The sequence below is a fragment of the Ambystoma mexicanum genome, chromosome 2p (assembly GCF_040938575.1).
Source record: "Ambystoma mexicanum isolate Mex_15411 chromosome 2p, UKY_AmexF1_1, whole genome shotgun sequence".
In the NCBI taxonomy this organism is placed as follows: Eukaryota; Metazoa; Chordata; class Amphibia; order Caudata; family Ambystomatidae; genus Ambystoma; species Ambystoma mexicanum.
In genome coordinates, this window is record NC_090923.1 from 182,789,905 (window position 1) to 182,807,249 (window position 17,345).

Sequence of the window (17,345 nt, forward strand, 5' to 3'; positions counted from 1 at the left end):
AATGTTTGTGTAAAGACACAATGATTTTTGTCAAGTGGGGCTAAGTTATATGACTATTGTATGTAGATACATTTTGACACTAAAAAAAATAAAACATGGGTGGATTTCGAGCAAACTCGTGAGGAGCATTGGCAAGGACATTAAAGCATGGTTTTGCAAATGTGCCTGTGTTTTATTTTTTGACAAGTGTCATAATGTAGGTACACAAAATAGTCATATACCTTTTGTGGGATGTTTTTACCCATGCATACAAGCCCTACCATAAAACTGTGCAGTACTGGCATGGAAAACATCATGATGGCCAGAACTCCCCAGAGAGTGCACAGGGAAAACTTGAAGAATAGACTGCCACCCATTTTTGCCTATGTTGTGAGCACAGGAGGGCACTGCCTAAAACCACCATTGGGCTACACACACAGTAGCCTGAAACCATTGCAAAAGGGGCAATGCTGATTGCCAAAAGCAACCCATAACTATTGGAAATTCATTTTCTTCAGGTCAAATATGGCTAAATTATGGGCACAACATTATTTTACTGCAGAACCACACCAGTGCCATGTGCTGAACCTGGATAATATACTTCCATGTAAGACCACTCTATTGAAATGCAGTAATTCAAGACAACTCAAAAATGGATGTAGTACCGACAAATTCCCCAAGGTGGCGCTAGCGGTCTAAACTCTGACAGGGAAACTGTATTTAGGAGTTGCAAGAGGGGCAGGGACTTCAAAGCTTGTTAGTTAATTGAAAATCTAACCACCGGCTGTTCCCAGAGACAATCTGATTTGATTAACAGGACAAAAGGCTGGGAAACCTGCTCACCTCAGAAAGCCCAGGATATCACATGGTCATGCTAACCAAATGCAAAGTGGCCCCCTGGTCTGTTGACCTCAGCTTGCTGGAGCCCACACAAAAGACCTTTTCCCTTGAATAGGATATGGTGATTTTGACTGTTTCCTGTCAACAAAGATCTGCCAGCCAGGAGAGACATGTGATCACTGTCATCCCCAAACTTTGGGGGCGGACTCAAACACTGCAGTACTTTGAATTGAAAGCAAATATATATTTTACAGAAACACTTATAACTCTTGGTAACCAGATGACAGAAATGTGAAATTTGGGGATCCTTAAAATGAAAACTTTGCCCACAATTCAAGCCCAAACTCCAATTTGTGTGATGTTCTGGGGCAAAACCCCGCTATTTATTGATACTACAGACTCTGTGTTTAAGCTAGAGACATGGGAATTTACTGGAGTATGTATGGACAGGCCGTGTATATGTGTATACTTTTTAATGAAAAACCAATGTTGCATAAACCACTAAAATCGAAAATAAATTGCCATTTCTTTACCCAAGCTCCTAGAAACACCAGAGTCGGAACAGTGTCCACCTCATGTGATATATGATGTGTGTAGGTGATGTAAAAACAACTGTGTAGTTGGGAAATATGTATTTGAATCAAATATAGATTTGTGTGTAAAGATGACAGGGGAGGGCCCTCTGGCCATAAAATCTACCTCATCACTCTGACTCACATTTCCTTCCCCAATCAAGGGAGAGAGGAGGAATTGGCCAATGATAAGTGAGAGGGGCAGGTTTAGTTATCACCAAGGCACACATCCATATTCAAAACACATAAAAAGAGACTGCTGGGACAGGTAGAGAGATTCAATTCCATTTGCTGCGGAGCATGCTGACCGACGACTTCACATCCAGAGATCCAGACTTCAAATCCATCAATCTCCAGAAACTGTAGCAGAAATTAACTCCAGAATTTGGAGGCCTGAATCCACCAGCTGAGTCCTCTTCAGCAGGCCTCAAAACTAACCAAACTATTCCACAGCCGGGCGAGCTGTTTTGAAGTTTTGCCGAGAATGTTTGCAAGAACCTGTAGCAGTTCCCAGAAAGTAGTGTTACATCCAGAATCCAGAGAGGGTAGACCAGCAGAGCAGAGCTGACCCAGATCGCTGTGAGCAGAACCGGTGCCTGATTGACCCGCCAATCAGACAGAACCGCAGCCGGAAGTGTTGACCAGATCGGTGACGAGGCCTAGTTCAAATTTATATTGTGAGTACCTAGCAGAACTGTGCAGAACCAATATCTTAGTTAAAATAATCTAATCCAAACTATTTTAACCTAAGTAGAACTGCCTCCTAGAAATCGTGTCATCTGTCATTTTTAAAGCTGCACAACTGTCACCTATCAATTCTGCAGCTGCAAGCTGTCACCTGTCATTTTGAGTTTACTTTAAATCCAAAAATCTACCTTTATTAAATCGTCCGTATCTCTGGAACCGTTTGGGCTAGGAACGAGATTTAACTTTCCTCTGACAGCGTAGAATCTAAGCTTTCCAACAAGCCTAGAACCTACTTCTACTCCTTATACTTTTTCCGCAATCACAATTTACGCACTCGCGAAATTTACCGCGATTTGCGATTTTGGCTCAATTTCTCCACTTGTCAAAATCGCAGCTCCATTCTTTCTTTTGTTAAAATCCGTTGCAACTTGGTAATAAATCATAGAGCATTGCAAAAGTGAGCCTGAACTAATACCAACACGCATCTTCCACTCAACCTGAATCTCTAGAGGGAATTAAAATCAGTTGGCACATTTTCCCATCCATTGCCATCACATTTAAAAAGCATTTTGGGCCTGTGTTTCAAACTCCTACCTGTTTCCTCTAAGCTTGCTGGGGGGGGAACTGAATTTCGTATTGTATTTGATTGCATTCCTGAGAACTGTGTGCTCCTCTTTCCATCTCCTTCCATTTCTTACATTGCATAGGGGAGGGGGGTGAATTGCCAGAGAAAAAGTGATTATCTTATCTTTTGCTAAAATCATATCAAGTATTTCTGTACTGCATTTTATTCCTCATTGCTTTTCCCTTGAAATCAAAAGTATTTTTGCTACTTTATCCATTCTATACTAACTCCTCATTGATTGTAAAGAAGTGTGCTAGTGCCAAATTACCCATTGTTGATCAATATCATATGTCTAAGTGTACTATCAGATATTGATTTATTATAAAGTGTGATATATAAATATTGTTTAAATTCTCAAATAAACCTTTTAATTTGCAAAACAAACCTACTTCTTGGCTCAGTGGGGTCAGGGGGATTCTAAGAGGGGGGTGTTATACAAGGGTGGTCATCCAGAGTACTGAACTAGACATAAAAATACATTAATAAGGGTTTTCCTCAGCATCCCAGACTAGGCATTGACTTGGCTGTAGTGTTGATTGAATATCGCTTACACTTTGGTGACTGAGATATAGCCTGTGGCCGTGGGCAGTAGCCAGATTGTCTGGGTCATGGCATAAGGTCATGACGCGGACAATCTGGCAACTGCCCATGACCGCTAGGGACGAAAAATGGTGTTAAAGTGGCTATATCTATCTGGGACCGGCTATGTGGTAAAGTTATTTGAAGGTAGGATATGTTTGAAAGGGAAAAAAAGTGCTTGTGGTAAAATGTTCATAAGGTTTTGCAGGTTGCCATGGCAAGAGAAGAGATGCTGTGTATGGAGCCCCGCCTTCTCTTTCCATGTTTGCTGAAAAGGATTTTCCTTCCTACAATAGGAAGAAAAATCTATATTTTAGCATCCTGGGTTCCCGCTTTGGGAACCAAGGGCGCTAAGGCGTTTATCCCCCATTTCAGGGGCTGCAATGGACGATAACGGTCCGTAGCCCTCCTTAGTTATTTATTTATAACGTGCCAAAGACCAAAGACATCAGGCTGTGTGGTTACAGTATTTGTTTAGGACGATGAGATGGAGGAGGACAGCTTACTACAAGCTGAGAAAGGAACAACCTTTCTGAGAGCATTGCGGTCATTGGTTTCGGTGTGGCGGCGCATGGAGGTGGTCCCGTAGGAGTACTGTCCAGGTAGTCTGCGACTGAATACAAAATTGCACTCAGTGCATTTCCCTTTGGTAGCTTTAGCTTTTGGTACACTCCCAACAGTAGCAAAGGACTGGCACACCCATGATTCGATCTTGGTGCTAGAAGTAGGTACTTCCTCTACCTCACCTTCTTGGTCCCCTTTATTGTTTTGAAAGTATTGCACTTTTTTTGTTGTGAAGGTCCTCCAGCTGGTGGTTGTGGTGGCTCTTGGGGAGGAGGGATAGCAATAACTGATGCCATATTTAAGATAAATAGCAGTTTTTATAAAATTCTTCCAAGTATGTACTGTGTACTAGATTGGTAATGGATAAGGAGTATGAAAAGGTGAAGGATGTGTGCAAGGGAAATTTTGAAGTTGAACGTTCCTAGATCAGTAGAAAATGCAGTTCCGAACTGTCTTCGAAGCACGGATCTGATCATGAAGTGCAGATGCCTTTGCGAACACGTCACCATGCCGCGCGCAAGCGTATGGTCACGTGGCTCTCTCCAGAAGGTCTGCAATGAAGTCAGATGTTCCCGAACGTCTACGGATGCAAAATTATTTCAAAAAGTTGCAAAAGGTGTATAGTTGTGTTAAAAATGATGCTACAAGGTCGCAAATGGCAGAGTTTTAAGGTTAAACTTTGTAAATTGGACAAAAATATTGCTTATTGGCTAAGTATGATATTAGAAAGTTGTAGGAAAATAGCCTGCACTGGTAAACATTATGGGACGTTATGGTTAGGTTTCACTAATAAAAACCTATGAAATTCAAAGGAAAACATTGTTACAGGGACGTTATGGTTACAGGTAAAACCAAAAAACCTCCGAAATTCGCCGGTTATGGTAAGCTAAGCTACCATAACTCGCGCCACCACCGTGCACTGCTAAGACTAACACCCAGGACATCAAAGATGACATCACAAATGTGGCTCACTTATTTTGGTTCACTGAAAAATCTAGGCCAGGTGGTTTTATTCACTGACAATCAGAATATTAAAATTCAAAAAGTTGCTGTATATCAAAACGTTACCCTTGTCGTATGTTCTTAAAGTACTTTCCTTAGGGTTTGGTCTCAGCTCATGGTGCACGTGCATGGGGCAATAGCAGGCCTCAAAAACACAATTCATTTGTATACAGGAAGATAAACGTTAATGCTTTAACATTTTCTGATGATGCGGTTTCTTTCTTCCTTACTTTAGTTTCCATGTATGTGCCTCTGATTTATATGCATTGGGGGTCTTCATATGTATTGTTTGTACTAGCACACGTGTGTAGTAAGTCTTGAATTGTTATTGTTAGGTTTATTTCTCACGCACTTCGCAGCATCAATCACGATTCAAACTAGCTCATGTATTTCTGTGCGTTTATTCGTATGGAGAGTTCCCCTTCAACCATCGCAGCTCCGATGTCGTTATCTCCCTGTAGCTCGCATCACGAGCCCACCCAGACAACGTCATCTGGAACCCGAGCTGGCGAGGGTTCTAACATAGTGATGCAATCACTAAGTTACCATATAACATCTCCCCCCCTTTATAATTAACACAGGTAACTATCACATTCTTAACTAACGAGAGAACTATTAAAGAGTAATTCAAAACATCAGGCTACACCACCAAAGTAAAAGGATACACATCGTCTCTGCTTCCCAGATGTAGCTGATGGGCCTCTTGTGAAAAGTTATTAATAGTACATTAAGTCTTTTTTAAAATATGGTACTCTACTTCTAGTTTTCGCCATACATGTATAGTCCTTCCTCACATCTGTAACATTGGCGTGTTTGTTTGTTGACTCTTCTTTACTTTTGTTAACATCTCGCCACACCACTCTTTTAGCAATGTCAAGAGTTCGCTTTACCTCCCCGTCTGTCTTGATCACATCGTCACATGACCACCGATTTCCATCTTCTAATACTACAGATTTCCCGGAACAACTCACTACCATCTGCGGATCGCGATATTTGGATTCTCCCTTCACAACTTTTCTGGGCTCTTTCACTCTAACCCAATCACCTTCCTTTATGGTATTTTCTTTCACATTCTTCTGCCTGTCATAATATTTCTTATACTTTGCTTGTTTGTCTTTTACTCTCTCCACCACAGCTTCCATGTCCACAACTCTGTTGTTTCTTTCTGTTAACCAAGCTGGTCTCAGTCTGTTGGTGGCCACTCTTCCCCTCATCATTGTGAACGGCTCTACTTCTGTTGTGGAATGTGGCGTGACTTTATATGTGAGCAATGCTTCTTTAAGAGTCTCTCTCCAAGGAATGTTGTTTGCAACTGCTAATTGAATAGTGTCTTTGATAAATCTATTCATTCTCTCAACCAATCCATTAGCCATAGGGTGGTATAAAGCAGTGGTTCTATGTCTAATTGCTCTTTCCTTGAGAAAATCTTGTACATCATTTGCCATGAATTGTGCCCCATTATCTGATACCAACTCCTGAGGCTCTCCTTCCCTGTCAAATATTTCTTCCAGAAATCTCTTGACTTTTATTGCCGACATAGACTCCTCTACAATGCCACATTCAACCCACTTAGAGGTATAGTCAACCAACACTATGATGTAGATCTTATGCGGCTCCAATATTTCAAATGGTCCTCAAATATCAATGGCTAACTTTGTCCACACTGATACTGGTATTTCTATGGGTTGCAAAGGTGTGGCTCTGACAAACTTTCCCTTGTCGCTCACCGCACATGCAGAGCACTCCTTCACCATGTTTTCCAACTCATTCCACATCTTGGGCCACCAATACACCTCTATTACTCTTCTTTTAGTGAGATTTCTCCCTATATGTCCTTCGTGTGCTATTTGCATGATCTTCTCTCTCAAACTCGTGGGTGGCACAATACGATCACCCCGATATATGCAGGCCTCATTGCACGACATTTCCTCCTTCTTGGCTTCCCATGGCACTATCTGTTCATGAACCTCTTTCCAGTCACCGGTTATCGCTAACCTTAATTGTTCCTGTTCCTCATCTGCCTTGAGAGCTTCCATCCAATCCTCCTTAGTGAACCCAGGATGTATTTGAGCAATGACGCTGTCCATTTCCACTTCATCTTTATCATTTCCTTCATCACTTGAGGAGCATGGTAAACGAGACAAGCAATCCGCAACTACATTACTCCTACCTGGAGTATATTTGATAGAAAGAGCCCACACAGACAACGTCATCTGGAACCCGAGCTGGCAAGGGTTCTAACATAGTGATGCAATCACTAAGTTACCATATAACAGTTATCTAGTTATTACATGTTTAACATTACACAATCACCCCTGACATCTTGTTACCAACATAATAAAAACAACCCCTTGTAGGTAGGGACTTTTCATCAACATTAATTTCACATGTGATGTCATCAATGACATTTGTGATGTCATCTTTGATGTCCTGGGTGTTATTCTTAGGCCGTACTCATGGCCATGGACGTTACACTAGCTTTCTAGACAACTTGTTGGCAATTGATAGTAGCCAGATAGGATTTGTGATGTGCCTTTGGCCGTCACAGTTCTTTCACTAGATGGCATCCTTTGGGAGCAATTTACATTATTTAAAAAATATACTACGTGACAACCATATACTAATTTACAAAGAGATCACATTCCCTAAAACTAAATAGCATTTTAAGACGACCATATTGCAATTAAGAGACCCATTATCATATGCATGGAGCTCACTCACCTTGGTGTCCTTGAACTGATAATCTGCAAACTCTTGGACAATGACAAATAGGTTATCCACTGATCTAAGAAGATGAACCTAAATTTAAAAAAAAAAAAAAATCAAAATCATGTTATGATAATCTGAGCGCTGGGCAGGGCTTAGAGGTTTCTGTGTAGGTAAAAATTAACAGGCTTTTACTTTTGGTTACTGTTTAATGCTTCAGGAGTATACATACGATCACAAAATATTGAAGGACAATGTGATCTTACAGTATACTAAAGACGAGTATAAGGAAGTCAGAAGAAACATTTAAGGTGCTTGAAATAACAGAAGAAATATACTAACCTGTGAAAGGCTCTCCACAGAAATGTCAAAATAGATTTTCCCACGGTCCTTGCTGATTCGGGAGTCGGCCCCAAGTTTCTCCTTAACTTCTTCAGCTGCCATGCTCTCAAAGCCGGTTGGCACCGTGGCCCCAATAATGATGTGGTCCTTTTTCAGGCTCTCGACATGTTCCACCTCAGGAATTTCAGCTTCAGGGTCATTGTCCTCATTAAGTGTCACTTCAGCCAAACCCTCAGCAGCTTCCCGAGCATCAGACATGTTGGCTTCACGTGCTCAACTAAACTGGGATATGCCAATTTCCCAAGGGGGCCTGGGATGAAGGAAAGAAACAAAACATTGCAAGTACCAATTTAGGAAATATGAAATTCACAATGTAGCAAAACAACTAGTAAGGGGGTGGAGGGGTGGAAACTAAAGCTATGTTTTGTAATACAAGACAACCATACAGTGTACCATTAGGCAAGACTAGCGAGCATGTTCTCTTGAAGGAGAATGTAGAGGACTAGGCGTCAGCCAGCAGCTCCTTAATACATAGCATGCCTTCATCTGGACTAAAAGCAGTATTTACATGTCCGCCATCATGGAAAGGTATGGCACAACGTAAGGGTTATACTTCAGCTTTCTGATACAGCGCACCCGACTACTTTAAGCTGTAGCATGTAATGATACATTATAGTGAATGAATCTCAACTTTATCTGATCAGGGAACATTTGGTGTTGTTGCAAGATAGTGCCTTTGTTACCATGATGCGAAGACGAGCGTTATGGCAGGTTTTACGTAGGTTACAGCAACTTGTCTTATTACCACCACCCCTCCCTTTGCAACAGGTCTCCGAGCTCTACAGATTTACAACACTACATATCTAAGCTTCATGCTTCCCAGTCTCAGCGGAAGTTGGTTCCTGCTTTTTGTTTTGGCTAGTTCAGCCCAAGGTGTCTTCGCCCTCCCCCATATTGTGTGCACTCCGAACCAATGAAGTGCTAGCTACATTCCTCTGCTGCACAAATCTCTCCACAAATAGAGTATGTCCTACTTTCATTCTTTCCATCTGAAACCTCGACTATCAGTCATTACAATTTAGGCGAGTTTAAAAAAAGAGCAATTGGGGAGAAACTAAAATGTGACAAACTCTTGTCCAGCATCCTCCCGACCGTGCCTCAACATGAACCACTTTATGCACAGGTAGCACATACATGAAAAGCAGTTACAGGAGCAATTCGTTTTTGAGTCCGTCATGACCCAATCTCCTCTCACCTGAGCAAATGTACCTTTTCCAATATGGAGGCTATGTGCTAGGGAAGGTGATCCATAATAGCACACTCCCTATTGTGGGCAAATACAGCTTTTCTCTTTCACCTTCACCTAGGACAGTCTCACTAAAGACTCCCACAAGTTGGGTGGGGCAGGGGCAGGGGCAGGTGCGCCACCGCTAGCAAATAGGTAGAATGTGGATGTAACAAAACAATATCAGCACTACCTCAAAGCTTGAGAACACAAAAGGTAAGAGACAGAGTTAATCCTACAGCATACCCTCTCTAGGGTGTATTTTGTTACCAATATTTGCACCCAACAGAATTTCTTAGCGCTCCTTTTGCATTTGTCTGTCAATCCAGACCAGGATTTGCAGAGGACATTGCTTTCATCATTAGACACTCAGTACACACTGACTGCTAAACTAAATGTCTAGCGACATACAAGGCTCTGAAAATCTACTCCCTACATGCCCATATATGAGAATGAAGGTTTCGGTTGTGGGCCTCAATTCTGGAATTCCTTACCTCTTAAACTAAGAACTCTTGACTATTTCCACATTTATCTCTTCCAATAATTGAACATCCATCTGTACATTACGGTTTAGCATGTAATGGAATGGAGAAACAACATCGGCGCCCATAATGCAGTTCAGTCTGCTTGGTTATGTACCCTCCCTGAAGGATTTATGCGCAGTATCGAATCAAAATCTACTTGCCCAGTCGAGAAGATTTTTATGGAGGGCTAGTACCATTTGCATGGTACTGAAACTTGCTGGTGAATATGGGGATGAACCTTTATTTGACATTTACTGCAAACAAACATTGTTCGCAACAAATGGCAAAGAGGTTTCACTGTGTGTGGCTGGTCTCTGGGTGGCAGCACTGCACAAAATACGAAGAGTGCTTATGGTGACCTGCCCCTTTTGGCAGCAAGCACCAATATATTTTTTCTTCCTAGTCACCATGGGGCAAGTGAATTTCTCTTACGTCGAGTATACAAACAAAGTAACTAGCCATGCAGGTCTAGTGGGATTTTTAAGAAATTTCAAGGCATTGTATACATTACTTAACATGTCATCAAAGGCAAACCTGACCAGCTGAGCCCCTGCTCCTGTAAAGTTTACACAAACATGCAGGGAGCAAAGGCAATTTGCAGAAGACTTGTCTGAACACCCATCTTTCAAACTGCCCCTTAATTTCAGATCTCCAGTCAATGCTGACGACATCCACTGTGCCCCTACTCCAAGGTATTGATTGTCCAAATCTGCAGGGCAGAATTCTTATGGGCACACAGTTTCAAAATCCTCCACAGAGTGCAGTAATCACGTGTAGATTTTGATATGTTCAGCAGAGTTTCCCTCTCCAACTAGTATGAACAATACTACTGTTGATTTTCACAAAAGTTTTACAATGTTTTGGACTGCATCCAGTCCAGGGGCCTGCTACATTTAGCTCTTCAGTGGTTAAGGACTTAACTCCAATCACTCATATCCAGGGTAGTTGATGCTGCAGAATCATGTGTGTTACAGTCCAAAACATCAGGGGAGCCGCAAGTTACAGAGCCCTGCCCCAGTCATCCACAGTCCAACAAATGGCCCATATTCTAGTTTACAAAGTTCATGGTTTGGGTAACCCTCCAGGAAGGCATCTGATATGACTCTATGGCTTTCAGTTAGTCATCACTGTCTTCAACAGAGTGACTGCTGTGAATAGATGCATAGAGGCGCGCGTTTTGGCAAGAGTGGTTGCTGAGTGGGCTGTCTTGCTGTCCCTTACTCTGTTCCAGTTCCAGTTTCAAGAGCGAACCTGCAGTGGATTTACTGTGTTTCTGTGGAGTCTGGACTTTGCTTGGACTGTTACTTGTGTAACCAGTCCCTGTCATTGAGGAATTTTGGGCCATATTGTCTGCTTCCTGCCGGCCCATTTTCCCAGCAACCTCAATTTAACCATCACTTCTGCGCGTTTTCGCGCGCGCGTTTTGGCAAGAGTGGTTGCTGAGTGGGCTATCTTGCTGTCTCGCGTGCGAGCGGACTGTGGCTGCCTTTTTGAATTGTTGCTTTCTAACCTGCAATGACTACAATGGTTAGTAAAAAAATTAAATTGACCTCAGGTATGCCCGTAATTAATCCTGGGCAATTAATCCTGGGCAATTATTTAATGTTGAGATGGCGGCGATTAAAATTGCCAATAGGCCTAGCCACAAGAAACAAAATCTTCAGCGTTCAATGTCTCTCTCGTCTGATATTCGCCTATATTACACTCAAGAAATGTTGTCCAGTAAGGAGAGTGCTCCTCATTCTGACATGTGTTTGTTAACTGAGCACCCATCACCAAATTCTCCTAAGCATTTGTTGTGCTCAGAGATTGTGACGGAGCAGCCAAATAATTTGGTGAGTGAGGTGACTGTGAGTGGTTGTACTGATATTATGACTGTTTCTGGAGTACCCGTGGCCCCGTCAGTTGAAGTGAATAATGAGAGCGAGAGTAGTAGTGGGGACACTATGTTTACCTCTGATGTACCTGTGGCCCCAAGCTTATCATTCGAAGTGACAGACACGACCATGGTAACAGCTTGTGCCCTGGAGGAACTTATGTCTTGTGGAATGCCTTTGCCTTTGGTTGACATGGACACGCGGCACATACTGGAGCCTATCTGTTGTTCTGTAGCTGCTGAACATCGCTTACGTTCTGCGCATGAGGTGTTCACATTTGCTGGGGAAATTGATGAGGAGGCAATGGACTTTATGAATACATCAGAAGGGTCAGTTTCCCCCTCAGCTAATGTCCTGTACATTTGTTCGAACACAGGGGACCGGATTCAGCAACAGCGAGATAATATCTCAATTACTGATAATCAACCAGCTGAGACTGGCGTAGGGGGGATTCCAACTCAAACCTGTCATCAGGCCTCCCGAGATACTGATCAGGTGTCCAGTTCCAATTGTATAGGGGAATCACCCTCATTTATTGCCCCTACTCCCCGGCATACAAGGTTCGAGGAACCCAATCGAGAGTCTGATTTTTTCATCAACAAAAACTGCTCTAAGCGGTTCTCTTTTCCGGAAGCCCCTGCGCTCAATAATACGCTGGGCGCCATGAATACTGCGCTTCTAGCGCTAACAAAACTATATGAAGTAATTGATAGTAAAGTTAACCACCAAACTTCTTTACTAGAACAATGTTGTAGCGGCTTGACTGTTTTAACGCAATCTCTGCTCATTAGGCAGGTGACCACACAAGCTAATGTGGATGATGTCCAAGCTGGTGCATCGTCATCCTCCGACTTACATAATGCCAGAGCGATGGGACCGACCATAGATCAAGGCCCCCTCCTGTCTGTTACCCACGTTTCTGGGGACAATACATGTATGCAAGTGTGTACCCTGACTGATGCAGGATGCAAAGAAAGAATGTGCGTTGTACACCACGATGGATGTAACCAACAGCCATCATTGGTGATTCACTGTCCTGCAAACTTTGCTTCTAATGTTATAGGTGTTGAACAACAAAATATCATTGGAAGTGGCGATAAAAAACTTGAGACTGACACCGATGTTTAAGCCCAGGGGTTGGCTACGGTGACTACTGTAGTACCGTCCAGCTATACATTTTTCTCTTCTGTACCTGTTAAGACAAATGCTGGTAAAATCACAGCCGTAGTTATTGACACTGCACCACCCATACCCAGGAAATCATCCAAGAATGGGTGGGGTACCAAAACACGGGCATCAGGGTGAAAGTTTATCAAGGCCTTATCTCGACGTGAACAAGTTACAAATGCTAAAAAAGTTGAGCTGGTGACCTCGGGTCCTAGGCAGGCCATTCAAACCTTCATGCCGTATGGGCCATTAGATGAGCTGGTCACTCTATCAGGTGATGTGAGTATCCCAGCTTTTGCCAGAGTAATAATCATCAAAAAACATCAAACATCTTTGACTCTGGAAATACTGTAAATAATAGTATAAGAACATGTAATGTAGACATCAATGATACACAGACCGGGTTGCCTACTGGAGTGAGCGATGGGCGTTTGAGCCAAGGCCCTTGCAGAACTTAAGAGAGGAAATTAGAACCTGCATCAAGACATACATGTCTCACATTCCAGGGGTGCCTCCCAGTCCAAGGGGTAGCAAAGGATCTTTGATGTCACAGGGTTCTGGCTACTGTATTGGAAAATGTAAAAACAGTAATTTCTGGTGAGAGCTTCACACAACTAGCACAAAAACGTAATCCATGCCCTGAGCCCATATTGCAAGTTGACTCGCCTGATATGCACTTGATTTCAGCCATGCCCATATATTCATCAAATACCCTAGGAATCCCTTTGCCTCAGCAACATACTATTACACATGTTCATGGTCAGGTGCCCCAGCTGAAAATTCTGTCCAGGTTCCTATGGCACAGGACCTCCGAGACATCATACAATCTTCAATTGATGCTTATATTGCTGGGACCAGTCAGTGTTCGCGAGGTATTGAAAACAGTCAAAAACAGCGATATCCAGATGTGAGCCAGTTATTAAAGGGGCCGGTTCAGTCAGCTAATCGGGTGACTCTAGGAAAAGATATACAAGCAAAACCCAATTTTTCGAGTGATACCCAAGGCACCAATATTAAATTCATGGATGGAAACAAAGAACAAATCAAATTTAGATCCCACTGTCTGGTGCTCAGATGTCGTGAATACCCTTATCCCAAATATGTACTGAACCGGGCAAGTATTTTGAATATATGTAGTGAAATCCCGACTTTGTCAGTGCCATCGTCAGACATTAAGGTTGAATTCACTAATATAAATGATCCAGCTGAGGCTAGAATCCACCTCCACTCTACAATTGTGATGAATATTCTGTGGCAATCTAAAGCAGCCCTATACGAACTGAGTTTTCATTCATTTCAAGAACCAATCACCACAAGTAATATGGTGGAAAAAACACAAATGAAGACATATGAATCCATCAAGAATAGAGAATCGCAGCAGTTTGTACATTTTGCTCCTAAAGTGTTGACATCACACGAATGTAATTCAAGATCGTAACATAATGCTACTGTTAGTACAGGCAGCTTACTTTCGTGGAACACTAGAGGGCATAAGCACTTGTTTGACTTGGCAAGCAAAGATCTGGCACAATATGAGCTCGTAGCCCTCCAGGAAACCCTGCTTACTGAATGCCCCATTTGGGCGTCCCACACTATCATAATAACACCTGCTATTCAAAACAGACAGGGACGACCCAGTGGTGGCCTCTTACTAGCCATCAGTAAAGCACCCGGATTTGTGAGTGAGAAATTAGGCTCCCCATCTATGTATTTCCAGATAGTAAGACTGCACAGAAACACTGAGATCTTAGTGATTGTCAACATTTATTGGAGCAAAAGAAATGTTACCTCAGATTCATTTTTTGGGCATTTGAATTTGATCCTTGACTGCTTGGCTCTTGAGCAGAATATTTGTCAGACTATAATAGTAGGGGATTTAAATCTCCACCTGATATTACAAGGCGCACAGGAGCGGGAATAGGTTAAACATTATGAAAGAAAGAGGATTTGTTATGCTGAATGGTGCGATTGTGGGGAATATTCCTGCTCATTTTACCTGGAGTCGGGGATCTCAGCAAGCAACCCTGGAGTATGTTTTTGTCCACAAGAATTTCTTAAATAGCATGCAATCCATGCAGGTGGTCACAACCAACCATAGCGATCATGACACGCTTGTTATGCGCTGAGACACTGCGGTGTGACACCGCGCAAGGAAGATGTCCATGAATATTCAAATCTCGTTAATAATAGTGGCACACGTGCGAGATGGAACCCGAAAAAATGTGTTGCATCATACACTCCTGCAGTCATTTGGGTCAACAAATTGTTATGTTACGGTGATGCAAATGTTCAAGCAGCTTAAAATGCCGGACTTGAGCGTCCGACATAAACGTTGTCACCCATTTGATCCCACATTGCAGAGCAAAAAAGCGGACTTACAAAGAGCCTTACATAACTTAAGATTTATACCAGTGGTCAATCGCTCCTCAGCTAAAAAACAACTTAAGGCCACATATAGAACATGGCTCAAGGGTCAGCATTCTTTGCGCTACCAACACAATGGGGAGATAATGTCGTGTCATATTCTCAAGAAGTCCACTAGTGGCATATGGGCATGCTTGAACGAGGCCACACACAAGACAGGAAGCAGTCCAGATAAATGCCATCCCGAATGCGATCTGGAAGGTCTATTGTGGCATGCTTTACTCTTCGTCATTCCCAAATCTGACTCCAAATACAGGACCTTCAGGCATGTCTAAACCCTTTGCCATCTCAATTGACGACATTCAGTTGTGCATTAATAATTTGAGTCGCTCCAGGGCGGTAGGTCCAGATGGTCTTCATAATGGTACACTTAAAGACCATCCAAATGAATGGGCAAGGATCCTTTACCAGATATTCAATCAAATACTTGTGACAGGAGCTATTCCTGACTCATGGAGGAAGTCGATCATCCTACCCATATTTAAATAAGGAAACCGCGATGACCCAGCTTCCTACTGCCCTATAGCGCTTTTGGACTGCCCGGGGAACATTTTTGCACGTTTAGTGTTGAATAAGTTCAACAGTTGGCTGGATGAAAATATGTTCTGTGATCTGTTCCAGACAGGGTTTCTGTCAGGTAATGGGACGGCTGTAAACACTATCACTCACCAGCATTATCCAGAAGGCCCATCAACAGCAGCAGCCACTCTATACAGCCTTTATAGATTTTAAAACAGCGTTTGAAGCTGTTCAGCGCGAGCTCCTTTTTAAGAAATCAATGGATAAAAATTGGCCGTGGTCCATTGTAAAGTGGTTAATTGACTTGCATACAGATACCTCTATTCAAATCAAACTATCTAGCGATGGTCTATTGTCTGATTCAATCAAGACCGCGTGTGGGTTAAAACAAGGTTGTCTGTTAGCCTCAGCTTTATTTACTTTTTTTATTTCAGACATTGGTCTAAATTTTGATAAAATTGTGGCAGACTCACCAAGAATCAATGGGGTCAAAGTAAATCTCTGCTATATGCTAACAATATGGTGCTTTTCTCCAAGACTCCGAAGGGGTTAGATGCGCTATTGAGTGCTTTGGACGAATATACAAAGAGAAACTGTATCACATTCAATCTGAGTAAAACAAAGATTATGCAATTAAACAGCGGAATACTATGTACAGATGGCCATTGCAAAACGTCAACCTCGTTTCAGTTTCCTCCTACGTGTACTTGGGAGTCTACATAAGTAACTCAACAAATAAGAACGCTAATCACCAGCATATAAAGCAGAAATTCACGACCGCCATTTCACAAAGTATACTAATTAGGAGTAAGTATTGTAAATTCTCAATAACTCCATTATTGGTCTATTACAGACAAAAATTCATTCCAGTAATTCTGTATGGCACGGAGGCCATCTTGGGTAAATCTTATTATTAGTCAATCATAAAGGGCTGTTATTGGAAGCGTGCCTTAAACCTTCCATTGTCGGAACCCATATGTATCCTGAGACATGAGCTTGGACTTCTATCTCTTTACTCAATCTATAAGTGGAAGTTATGTTCGCTATATCGTAAATGTATTACGAGTGTGGATCAACCTGGCCTGTTAGAAGATATACTGGTATAAGACCTAAGATCTGATGATGTATTTGTGGTATCATGGAGAAACAAAGCCAACAAAAATGATCACCAACATCGGTTTTTCTTTGGCATTATAGCTAGAAAATCCTGATAAGGCGAAAAAACGAGCATGGGAAGACGACTGGATAAAAACTAGGTCTGCATGTTATTTGTACCAAAAATTCAAGAACAACCCGTTTGCCATAAAACAATACGAGGAAACAAAGTCTTTTAATCATGTTCCCACATTCCCGACAACGGAATGATTACCTAAGTTTTCGACTTAATATTTGGACCACAAAGGAAGTTCTGTGTGCCCGCAGAATTATAACAAAAAATGAAGTATGATGTCGGTTTTGTCAGTTTACCACAGAAACAATGAAGCATTTATGTGTTGAATGCCCCATGTTGTTAACGAAACGAATTGTACATTTTGAACATGTTTTTTCTGGGTACATGACTGTGTCTCAAACACACTGTTTGAATTTGTTATATTATAGTAATCTAAAAATCGTTACATGTGCCATACTGAATTATCTTTATAGCCTGGGGCT

General features: G+C 42.1%; 1 protein-coding gene across 1 annotated transcript in view; it reads right to left on the reverse strand.

Moving 5' to 3' along the window:
* THUMPD3 (THUMP domain containing 3) overlaps nt 1–17,345 on the reverse strand; it is a 160,406-nt gene that overhangs the window by 129,510 nt on the left and 13,551 nt on the right. Inside the window, exons 2-3 of the mRNA XM_069643467.1 lie at nt 7,897–8,206; nt 7,570–7,647 (exon numbers count right to left, since the gene is read on the reverse strand). Of these exons, the coding sequence (XP_069499568.1) occupies nt 7,570–7,647; nt 7,897–8,154 (336 nt within the window). The 5' untranslated portion in view covers nt 8,155–8,206. The remainder of the gene's footprint in view (nt 1–7,569; nt 7,648–7,896; nt 8,207–17,345) is intronic.